This window comes from Ovis aries, chromosome 10 (assembly GCF_016772045.2).
Source record: "Ovis aries strain OAR_USU_Benz2616 breed Rambouillet chromosome 10, ARS-UI_Ramb_v3.0, whole genome shotgun sequence".
In the NCBI taxonomy this organism is placed as follows: Eukaryota; Metazoa; Chordata; class Mammalia; order Artiodactyla; family Bovidae; genus Ovis; species Ovis aries.
In genome coordinates this window covers 32,000,199-32,012,858 of record NC_056063.1, presented here as the reverse complement: position 1 = coordinate 32,012,858, position 12,660 = coordinate 32,000,199, and the positions used below count along the sequence as shown (strand labels likewise).

Sequence of the window (12,660 nt, the reverse complement as noted above, 5' to 3'; positions counted from 1 at the left end):
CCTGAGTACAAAAACAGACCTAAGAAAGCAGGTCTGCCTTCTGACTCTCAAAGTGAAAACAAGCAATCTTCCCACACTTAAGGATCTGTAGTGGAATCAGTCCAGTCAGCAGCAGAACCAACTCATACTCATGCATCTGACACGTGATCACATCCACAGCGTCTTAGGAGATGGCATGGAGAAGACTCACCTTTGCTCAGAACAGACATTCTACCCAGGGTTAGATGACAGAGGACTGTATTTACAAAGGTGCACACTTGGGGCTGGCCATTTTGACTTGATTGGATCAAACCAATGAATGAAGTTCATGACGAGAGAGAACTATAGAAGTTAGAAGGATGAAAGGTGTCTTCTCCTTTTGCAGGTGGCAACAGGGAAGACTTGACTTCTACTGGAGAACAGAAATAGCATTCTCTAGATAGTGAGTGGTGACTGGAAAGGTTTGTGTGTTCTAATTAGATACTATGGTGTTTTTTGTATATAGAGTGCTGAAAGGTTCTGATTTTATTTTTATTTTTAATTGGGGCATGGTTGCTTTGCAATGTTGTGTTTCTGCTGTACAGCAAAGTGAATCAGCTATAGGTATACATCTATCCCCTCCCTCTTGGACCTCCCTCCCAACCCCTCCCCCTCCCATCCCTCTAGTGAATGGCAGAAGTGTGGAGAAGAAGCCATGAAGGAGTTAATGGCCACAGCGAACCAGCTGCCATTAGTTTGGAAGGCAACTCTGTTGCTGTTGTATTTTAAGGAGGGGCCAACCTTGACTGAAATGAGGATCAGTAGGAAGAAATATCAATAACCTCAGACATGCAGATGACACCACCGTTATGGCAGAAAGTGAAGAGGAACTAAAAAGCCTCTTGATGAAAGTCAAAGAGGAGAGTCAAAAAGTTGGCTTAAAGCTCAACATTCAGAAAACGAAGATCATGGCATCTGGTCCCATCACTTCATGGGAAATAGTGGAAACAGTGTCAGACTTTATTTTTGGGGGCTCCAAAATCACTGCAGATGGTGATTGTAGCCATGAAATTAAAAGATGCTTACTCCTTGGAAGGAAAGTTATGACCAACCTAGATAGCATATTGAAAAGCAGAGACATTACTTTGCCAACAAAGGGCCATCTAGTCAAGGCTATGGTTTTTCCTGTGGTCACGTATGGATGTGAGAGTTGAGACTGTGAAGAAAGCTGAGTGCCGAAGAATTGATGCTTTTGAACTGTGGTGTTGGAGAAGACTCTTGAGAGTCCCTTGGACTGCAAGGAGATCCAATCAGTCCATTCTAAAGGAGATCAGTCCTGGGTGTTCTTTGGAAGGAATGATGCTAAAGCTGAAACTCCAGTACTTTGGCCACCTTATACGAAGAGTTGACTCATTGGAAAAGACTCTGACGCTGGGAGGGATTGGGGGCAGGAGAAGAAGGGGACGACAGAGGATGAGATGGCTAGATGGCATCACTGACTCGATGGACGTGAGTCTGAGTGAACTCCGGGAGTTTGTGATGGACAGGGAGGCCTGGCATGCTGCGATTCATGGGGTCGCAGAGAGTCAGACACGACTGAGCGACTGAACTGAACTGAAAGATCCAGATCTAGGTCTTTTGATTTCGAGCAGTTAAATTTTAGGCAGCTCTTTTAAAGCATGAGCTGCACTAGGTCAAATATAAACACTGAACAAATATACACTCATTTTTCAAGAAATAGTCATGGAATGTGCAACATTTTAGTCTCATCTCTAGGCTTTCCTTGTGGCTCAGTCGGTAAAGAATCTGCCTGCCCATGCACGTATCTCAGGTTTGATCCCTGGGTTGGGAAGGTCCCCTGGAGAAGGAAATGGCAACCCACTCCAGTATTCTTGCCTGGAAAATCCCATGGACAGAGGAGCCTGGCAGGATACAGACCATGGGATCGCAAGCGTTGGACACGACTTAGCAACTAAACCATCCAGTGAGACTAAATCTCACGACAGAGATTTGAGTAAGAAAGAATTGTTTTAGAAGTAATGAACATCAGTAATGTTCAGTTACCAGTAAAAACTATAATTTTTCAAAACTGGGAGCAAAGAATTTAGGAGAATGATATGCCAGACAATGGGGACTTGATCGGAATGAATTTGTGCTCAGATTTAAGATTAAAGCTCTTAAACTTCTAGAGGCAAGATGTTGTGAGCTTCCAGTCAGGTATATTGGAATACAATCCCCATCACTCCTTTCTATGGATGAGCCTTGGGATCTAGAAAAGGTTTCCAGTGCTCCATGGTTATAAAGTGGACCATGCGGTAGGGAGGAGGTGAAGGGTGAGTTCTGTCTGGGTTCAGCAGGGGGTCTGCTCTGTCAGCTGGAGTCCTTTCAGAAGCAGTACTGGACACAGATGTAGGCCGGAGCCATGGAGAACTCAGGGGCATGTGCAGGCTGGATGTTGAGCACGCATGAACCTTCCCTGGGGACACGGATCAATGGGGGAATGAGAGGAGCTCCCCTCGGTCAGGGCATCCTCTCCCAGTACTGCCTGTGGACCCAGGCACAGGGCTCTCTGTTCTGGCTGTACCCCTCCCCACAATGGAGGGGCCAAGTGGGGTCCTGGAATTCCCTGGAAGATGATCCCAAGGCTGCTTCCAGATGGTCTCAGGCCTCCTCCTCCTGAGGTCAGACTGTTGGGCGGTCTGCACACTTGGGGGGCTCAGGGAGACTGTCTTGGGGAGGGGAAACAGAGTTTGGAGGTGTGGCTGGGGAGACCATCCCCAGGGTCCACGGCCCCTTGCGGTAGGGACAGAGCCAAGTAATGCTGGCTGGCCAGGGGTAGGCTCCTCCTGCACCTCCAGCACTACCACACGCCCCTTCTAGCAGACCCAGAATTCTCGACTTGCACCTGACTTTCAGGTCATCATGAAAGCACATTTGTCCACCAGAGGCTAAACCAAATCTACCAGCGTATTCACATGGTTTAGAACTTGCAAGTGGTTAGATGTATAGTTTGTGGGCCTCTCTGCTGGTCCTCTTGCCTTGATTCTGAAGATGCCAAGGCCAGAATGTTCTCTTCTTTCAACCGATTCAAATTCTAGGCCCCTCAGGATGCCCCCTCAGGTCCAGGATCACCCAAGTTCTGCTTCCTTTTCAGGGGCTTGGAGCAACCCTGTACAACACAGGACCACCTGTGGCTTCCAAGCTTTGAAAGTGTGGCCAGTGGGACTGGACTGAATTTCATTCGATTTTATTTCAATTCCAATTTTAAAAACCAAAGCAGTGTAATATTTTAAAAAATACTGAAGACATGTTAAAATGATAAATTTGGGATCTGATGGGTTTAATAAAATGCATTTTTTCTTTTTACTTCAAAAAATGGTTACTAGAAAATGTTAAATCAACATGTGACTTTTATATTTCTGTTGGTGGCATTGACTTACCACTGGTAAATTCATTGGTCATGTTAGTTCTGCTCATTCATCTCTTATTAAACAAAATTTAATGTCTTTATTTTTGGCTGTGCTGGGTCTTTGCTGTGGTCGGACTTTAGTTTCAGAGAGCGGGGGCTGCTTTCTAGTGGTGGTGCAGCCTCGTGGTGGTGCTTGCTCATTGCGGTGGCTTCTCCTGTGGAACACGGGCTCGAGGGCACGTGGGTTTCAGCAGTTGCGGCCCCCGGGCTCCAGAGCGCAGGTTCTGTAGTTGTGGTGCATGGGCTTACTTGCCCCATGACACGTGGAATCTTCCCAGATCAGGGATCGAACCTGTGTCCCCTGCATTGGTCGGTGAATTCTTTACCACTGTGCCACCAGGGAAGCCCTGCTCATTCCTTTTGATACTAGAATATAGACAACATTTCTCCTTTGTGTCTGTGGTGTCCAGCCTGTCTTCCTAATAAGACAGGGCCTCCTTGCTGTCCCTTGGAGAGCTCAACACAGAGCTGACCTGTACTGTTTAACAGCTGCTGCTCATTAAACTTGAACAAACGCATCGAACATTCAGCACAGAAAAGGAATGGGTCGATCTTTTATACTCTAAATCAAACAGACCAGTCATGTCTGACTCTTTGCGACCCCATGGACTGTAGCCCACCAGGCTCCTCTTGTCTATGGAATTTTCCAGGCAAGAATACTGGAGTGGGTTGCCGTTTCCTCCTCCAGAAGGGTTAGCTTGTTTCTCCCGAAATAAAAAGGACAATACAAACCTTTGAGCTTCGTTAGTTCAGATCATCTGAGATGGCTTTGAGAATCAGTATGTGCAAAACAGCTATCTGAATCCTCTAAATAAAGGCCTTTCCCTACTTGGAATGAATGCAAAGATGATTTTGTCTCCACTTCTCCAGTACTGACTAGATGGGGACTGGCTTAGTTTTCAGAGGCTCTGCTGGGTGCCTCTCCACCTCTCTAGATCCCACTTGCTCATCTAGAAAACACAGGGTTATTATCATACCAAATAGCCCCGAGGGCCTCTTCTGGCTCTGACAGCCTGTGGGACCCACAGAGGGATGTCTCCCATGGCACCGCTCTGTCGGCTAACTTGCCCAATGGCTCCCTGCACTCTGGTAGCACCTACTTTTTATGAAATCGGACCTACCTACCTATTTCTTTCGGGAGAACTCAAGGTAATGGCGGCAGCCTGCCCCAGACAGCATGAAGTTTCCAAGGAACTGGCCAACTGCCCAGGTTTCCTCAGAAAATTGGGGGAGCGTGGAGCCAGGCAATTGTTTTATACTGTGAGCTGCTGACTTCCTTCCTGTACCATGCTGGGACACAGGGAGTGCCACTTGTCTGCCTTGCAAGTTTTAAGATTTGCAGACGCCATCATATTTGAAGTTAAAAATTCTGAAATGCTACTGAAAAATAGCACACGAATAACCTTCAGCCAAGCTCAGCTTCAGATGTCTTTAGGAGAGCCTCATTTCTCAAAAAGTTGAAATTCCGTTGTGAGATGCTTGCTGTATAGCAGAAATTAACACAATAGTGTAAATCAATGATATTTCAGCTTAAAAAAGCTGTGAAACAATTCACCTCTTGGGTGACAAAAATGTCATCACACATAGCGTAAATGGTTTCCTTGACTTTTCCGGCACCACCACTGTGTGCCAGGCCCTGTGCTGGGGACTCTGGGATGTTCAAAAATGAGCATGACAAGGGACTTCCATGGGAATCCAGTGGTCAAGACTCTGCACTTTCAATACAGAAGGTGAGGGTTTGATCCCCGTCAGGGAACTAAGATCCCATATGCCTCACAGCCAAAAAACCAAAACGTAAAACAACAGAAGCAATATTGTAACAAATTCAATAAAGACTTTTTTTTTTTAAAGGTCCACATTAAAAAAAAAAAAAAAAGACAAGATCCCAGATTCACAATCCAGCCTGGGAAGATGTCCACGAATAGCTCTAAAAGAGAATTCAGGGAAGTAACTCTTCAAGAGACCCAGTGATGTTGTAGAAGTCGATTCCTGAGAGCAAGGATGACGGTACTCAAGAGTTGAACAATTCTACGGAATTTTTTTAAAAATAAAAATCCCTCAAGTGCATTAAAAGCAGACAAGGTTAGAAGAGATACTGAGGTCACTGGGCTGTCTTCCTAAGTGCAGGGCGTGTGTCTTACCTGTGATGTAAAAGTTCACGTTTCTTTCCACAGTCCCAACTTTATTGGTAGCCATGCAAGTGTAGATTCCAGAAATTCTAGCATCAGCCACAACCAAGGTACTAGCCATCTGCAAAAGGAGAGGCAGTTTTAGCAACAGGACAGGGAATCCTCGGACACCCCTGAGATGCTTCTGAGGGGGACGTGATTCGGCCACCCCGTGGCCTCGACACAAATGGGACTGCACGCGTGCTGGTTACCAGGCTCTCTGCAGCCCAGAAAGGGTGGAAAAACAACAGGAAAACAGGTCCTCAGGAGACCGGGGGCTATGACATCCGACTTGTATGAGGGCTTCAGGCTTATTTACCTCGCGCTGCTGGCGTAACAATTACAGACCTGAAGCCCATATGCGGCACGGCACGTCCTACCCTAAGAGGTGGTCAGCGCCACGCTGGCCAGAGTGGAGCCTGGCCCTTCTCTTTTGTCTGGATGACTTGTGATCATGAACACGGCTTGCTAACAGGAGCCTTCCTCACACGGGCGTGTTAAGTGAGCAAGGACAGAGGAGAAAGTCTGGCTGAACCATTGCTTTTCTGAAACGTGGTGTTGCAGACATGACATCCCAGGAGGAAGAGTGGACGCTTCCTAAGACCCCTGCTTGTGTTTGTAAATTATTGGGTTGGCCAGAAGGTTTGTTTGGGTTTTTCTTGATGGTATGGAAAACCCAAATGAAATTTTTGGCCAACCTAATACTTAATTTCTCAGTCTGTTCATTCCTATTCTAGAAAACGAAGATATAAGTGATGAATGCATACCACAATATCATTTCACTAGATTTTAGCGCTGCTGTTTGGTGAGTGTGCCCCTAAAGAAACATGAGTCAAAAATGGGTAAACTTGAAAGCATTTTCCAAACTGTGACATCGCAAAAAGTCATGCCTCAAAAACAAAAAAAAAAAGTAGTGAAACACCAACTTATATGGCTCAAGGATTTGCACTGCTGTCTTCAGGATAAAAATTAGTAGTAGGAAACGCATTGTTGAGAATTTAAAAATTTAACCTGACCTTGAAAAAAAGTAACACATACTATACATGAAACAGTGAGACAGCTAGTAAGTTTTTCATATTTAAAATTACAAAAAAGTTTGATCCAGTTACTTATTGATCACTGCAGCCTATCTCTAGGGCACAAAGGTCTGGTCACAGGCTCCGACACTGTAGACAGAGATGGTGCTTTCAGACTAATGGGGTGTCCTGGCTGGAGTAAAATGATCCAGTCACTCACAGGCTAAAGGGATATAAAGGCTGGACTGTGACAGTAGACTTTTTTTCTCTAATAATTAAAATATTATTGGAGTATAATTGCCTTACAATGTTGTATTAGTTTCTGCTGTACAGCAAAGTGAATTGACATAGGGCTTTCTAAGATGATAACACAAAGTCTACAAAGGGCCTTAACAATTTTACAAGTTGCTCAGCCACATGGTAGGCATTTTACCCACGTTCTCAAATTCCTTCCAATAAATTAAAGTATGTCTGTCTGTCATCTACAGGTCAGGAAGACTAAAAACTACATTCCTAGTTTTTTTTAGCCAGTAACTCTATTGCTCCAAATTCCTTGTAATTGTCACCGTGGTACAGTCAATATTTCATGATGATTTCATGATCTGTTTGTTGGATCTGTTTAATTACATCTACTCATATGTCCTCAGTGTATTGTTGAGATTCTGGGAAATGAAAATGTTTGCAATTTGTGGCATGCTCACTCAATTTAGCAGATGCGTATATGCGTGCTAAGTCACTCAGCCATGTCCAACTCTTTGTGACCTTATAGACTGCAGTCTGCCACGCTTCTCTGTCCGTGGGATTCTGCAGGCTAGAATACTAGAGTGGGTTGCCATGCCCTCCTCCAGGGGATCTTCCTGATAACTGATTATTTAAGGCACTGCCCAAATATTATAAGGGAGACAGAGGGGAATAAGAACACGACCCTTATTCTTAACTTGAAGGACTACTTGAAGGTAACAGAGAAGAATGTTCCTACTTGAAGATCAAGTATATATATTATACTATTCTCTCTTTCACAGAGAAACACTCGCATGAAGGCAAATAACCAGTGGAGAGAGAATGAGAGCTCAAATGCCTCTTTCTCTATTTGATTATCATTCTAAGAGGCGGGACATAAAAATATTCTGGATAGAGATTTCTTTACAGTTGTTGCACCCACCACTTCAGAGTCACAGAGGAAAAAGCAGCTGGAAGAGGAGCTTGTAGATGAGAGGTGGGAGGACCAGAGAGATAACTGAGTAAGAGTCTGATTGCCATAATCTTCTTGGGAGACGCGCACACGTGCTTGGGGCAGAGGCAGATGAACAGGCTCAGAGCTCTCACAGCCCCTCTGCTATTTGTCTCTCGGCTCGAGCATGGACTTCCTGGTGAAGTTAGGGCTCCAGTGTTGATCCGAATGGGCCTCAATAGAATCTTGTTTAGATCTCAGATGTATTGCTGGTCCATAAATAAGTGAACACCTCATTGCTGTTTGGCTAGAACCTTTGAAATTATGAACAGCGATTACCTGACTCTGAAAGTTGCATTTGGGTTTCTATTAAAATTACTCTGATTTCGCTGAACTCAGGCCAGGTGAGAACCTGGAGTTCATGGCAAGGGCACTCATCAGTTCAGAGGTGTGCACCTGCCCCGTTTAAGGCCTGAGTGGGAACCTGGGGATAGCTGTGGCCATTTTACAAGCCTCCCAGTAGCTCAGAACTTCTATATAACCAGAACACAAAACTGAGGTCCATAGAAGGGAAATGAATGAATTCAGGTCACACCAGGTACCCTAGAGATAAGGGGTGCATTTGAGTCTCTCACTTTGCCTGAATGACCTCTTCCAAAACAGACTCCTCACCCACAGTCACGCCTGCCCCAGAACTCACCTCTCCCAAGTGCCTATGAAAACTGACCTAGAGAATGACATCGATGGAGTTTACATTATTTGTTTGTTTCTGGGTAGCTTTATGTAGCCCTTGCCGTGTGCCAGACTGTGGGAAGCATTTATCTTATTTAACCCTCCCTGTAGCTTAAGGACATGGGTGTATTACCTGATCTACAGAAGGGGCAACTGAGCTTACAGAGGTTAAGCGATTTGCTCAAATTATGCCCAGGTTTGTCAGACTCCAGGGCTTAAGCTCTTAATCTACACAAAACCACTTGTTGGCCTAAAACTCTTTAAATTTCACAGCACAGATCTGGTGGTAGAGTTCTGTCTACTCTTTGAATTGGGTTTCCCCTGGAAAATACCTCCTTTAATGAGCAGATATGGGTCCCTACAAGCTCAATACTACTCGGTACAGAAATACTAGTTTTAGCATTTTATACAAGTTGCAAGCTATTTTTCCAATGGATAAAGTGTTATATGGTTTGAAAATACGATTTATAATGGACAAATTATAAGAAAAATTTACTTATTTATTTTAAAATATTTACTTATTTGGCTGTACTGGGTCTTAGTCACAGCACATGGGATCTTAGTTACAAACGATCTAGTTTCCCTGACCAGGGATCAAACCTGGACCCCCTGTATTGGGAGAAAATTTTAAAATAAGATACAACTTATATCATGTGAGTAACTTTATTCAAAATTATCTGATTTCTTGATGACCTATTTTTCTAGAGTATATTTTTAAAGTTGTACATTAGCAAATAGCAACTTTGTAGTTAAAAAGAGGAAGTATTTCAAACTCAAGAATTTGAGTCGTAGCATCTATTTGAAATGGTCGTATTTCATAAGGTACACCAAAAGAAATTCTCAAGGCTGTCTGCTTGCCTTTGTTCTAGAATTAGTTTCCATTTGTCACAGCTTTTTGGGTTCTGAACCCACACTTTGCCTCTATTTGCTCTTGGAGGACCACAGGATTAAGATATTAGAAACATGCTCTTAAAGTCCATTCTCTGGATTCTTCTGTGTGACCCAGGAACACCGCTGAAGATTGTCGTCAGGCTCCGTCCATTTGGAATTTATTCATACACTTTCCTTCCTTCCCTTCTGCTAAGTATTAGTGATTCACTACTTCAATGCGTTTGAACCTCACAGAACAGAATGGATGGGATGATGTGTAATTCAGTCTAATTTCCAGCACTTGCTTTAAAAAAAAAAAATCTATATATGGAACAGTGATTTTAATCTTGGGATGTTTCTAATACAGTTTCCTTTGAAGTGTTTCAGAGAGAAATAAAAGCAGATATGTAAAGGTCAGGGAAGAATCTAAAATTATCCTAGGGTGGCACATCTGAGCCAACTGATGGGAGAATAGGACGTGAGAATTAGACAAAGCTGGGGAGTGTGTAGGGGGTGGAGCCCACACTGTGATTCTGAGATGAGGCATTCAGGCTTCCGTCATGGACGTGTCTCCTACAGCATACACATTTCTCAATGAAATCTCAAAATGATTTCAATGGAAATGTTGCTAAGACATTAAGTTGTCACAATCCTCCAGCCTCACAGAATCAATGCTGTAAAACGCATTTCCTGTCTGTCTTCCCCTAACACCAGGTTCCTTCTACTTCCTGCTCCAGCTCTACAAACCAACAGTCTGGCAACTCTGGGGAAACAATACCAAAGCTCCTCGTGTGCCATTAGCAGCTCCAATTGATGACTCACTTTTCATAAATCTGGGCCAAAACTTGGCCATAAGGAGACTGAATTTTATTGTCTTGCGCACCCTTCCTTGGGTTAAACAAAACAAAAAACACAACAGAAAGGGGAAAAAAAGCAAGTCCTTGAAATCCGGCAGGTGCTCGAATAGGACCTCATTCACTGATGGCTGAAGTGGGGTACTGGACATGCTGACTACATGACTGTGGGGAAACGTATTGGTGTGTTCTAAGCTGGGACTTTCATTTGCTTTCTTAACATGTACAGAAAAGAAAGGCAGTTTTAATTGTAAAGAAAGACTATGCAAAGAATTCTGAGACAGCAAAACTTCCATCTGTCATCTGAAAGGTTGATGTTTTTCACAGACACAAAAGGATACATCAATAGACACTAAAAGCCAAATTAAGAAATTCTTCTAAAGGTTAAGATGTGAAATTAATAACTCCCTTAAAATCTAATGTGTTACTGTTACTAATAGGATGTGTGTGGGTTTTGTGCGTGTGTATATTTTGTTAAGGAGGAGTATAAAAGTTTTTTTCAATGCAAACTATTTTAACAAATAGTCTTCATTTGGGATTCCCAGGTGGTGCTAGTGGTAAAGAACCCACCTGACAATGTGGGAGATGTAAGAGACATGGGTTCAATCCCTCGGTCGGGAAGATCCCCTAGAGGAGGGCATGGTACCCCACTCCAATATTCTCGCTTGGAGAATCCCATGGACAGAGGAGGCTGGTGGGCTACAGTCCATGGGGTTGCACAGAGCTGGACACGACTGAGCAACTTAGCAGCAACAGCAGTCTTCATTTGTGGTAGTTGTTTAGCTGCTAAGTCATGTTCAGCCATTTCTTCCTCTGGGGGTCTTCCTGACCCAGGGATTGAGCCAGGATCTCCTGCAATGGCAGGTGGGTTCCTTACCGATGAGCCACCTGCGAAACCCAATAGTCTTGATAGCATATGTTCAGTATCTGGGGGACTGCATTAGGCCACATATGACAATCATTTTGATAATGGGCAAATGAGATAGGTCAGATGTTAGGAGCTCTGTTTTTTCCTGGAGGGGAGAACTCAGATTCAGAGAGCTGAACTGATTTGCAGTGGGTTATATATAATAGAAAGAGCTGAGCTTAACCACGAATCCTGACCCCAGGTTGGATGACTCCAGAGCCAACTGTGTCTGGTGGTCTCTGTTGAAAGCCTCAGTATAACTACACTCCTTTGGACTGCAAGGAGATCAAACCAGTCAATACTAAAGGAAATCAGTCCTAAATATTCATTGGAAGGACTGATGCTGAAGCTCCAATACTTTGGCCACCTGATGCAAAGAGCTGACTCACTGGAAAAGACCCTGATCAAAGATTGAAGGCAGGAGGAGAAGGGGACGACAGAGGAGGAGATGGCTGGATGGCATCCCCAACTTGATGGACATGAGTTTGAGCAAGCTATGGGAGCTGGTGATGGACAGAGAAGCCTGGCGTGCTGCAGTCCATGGGGCTGTAGAGTCGGACACCACTGTGCGACTGAACGGAACTGACAATCACAGAATTATGAGACAATGCATTTGTTTAGAGCACACAAGGAAGAAATCAGGGAAGACTATCTCACCCAGATTTTGCTCCTCCACCTCCATCCCTTTTCACAGACATTCGGTATGGAGGCAAGTGGATACTTCATGGTTTCAGCCGAATCAGAAACCTGACCTAGCTTTTTCATTTTCTATTTTCTATCATATATATTTTGTGGATAGAATACCAAAACCAGACTAGAAGTTCCTTTGAAATTAAGATTGTAATTCGTGCTTTAATATCCAGTGGTTCACAGTACAAGCACCTGATAGGGTCAAGAAAAGGCAAAATGATTCAACACTGTCAATGGCATCTTGGAATTTTCTAGTACTTTGTGACAACTAACTTGCTTTCCATTCCGAGGCAATTTCCTGTTTAAAAAAAGTAGTGTCACTTGAGTTAAACTTTCCAGTTTACAGAATTTCCTCTTTTCTAAGAATTTCATTACATGGCTCTGTCATCAATCGCTACACATCATGGAATGTTTTAAACTAGTTCATCTGTATTCAAGAAAAAGACGTGTAAACCACCTACAGCTACTGCAGTGGTTAGAAAAACTCTTCCTGAGTCCTTGACAAGTGATTGCGGATGTCATTGTGTGAGCCATCAGCATCTTAACAAATTTCTGTATGGTTTGTCAGAGCCCTGGGTCTTGGCAAAGGAAGACTTTGGTTTGAGTTTCTCATAAGCTACTATTATGCTGTGACTTCGAGTTAATCATCTTATCGCCTCAGTTTTTCTTATCTTTAAAATGGAGATAACCACTTGGACCTGCCAAAGAGTGATATTGACATGAACATATGTCAAAAAGTTTTCCATAATGAAGAACTTGGATGTTATCTGTTATTTTGAAGTCCTGCAGGGACAATGATGCCATCTACTTTGTTGCTTTAAAATG

General features: G+C 43.7%; 1 protein-coding gene across 6 annotated transcripts in view; it reads right to left on the bottom strand.

The window, feature by feature from the left end:
* FLT1 (fms related receptor tyrosine kinase 1) overlaps window positions 1-12,660 on the bottom strand; it is a 208,841-nt gene that overhangs the window by 91,785 nt on the left and 104,396 nt on the right. For all 6 annotated transcript variants that reach the window (XM_015098156.4, XM_060394469.1, XM_042254849.2 and 3 more), the window contains one exon: window positions 5,569-5,677. In XM_015098156.4, coding sequence (XP_014953642.3) covers window positions 5,569-5,677 — 109 coding nt within the window. The remainder of the gene's footprint in view (window positions 1-5,568; window positions 5,678-12,660) is intronic.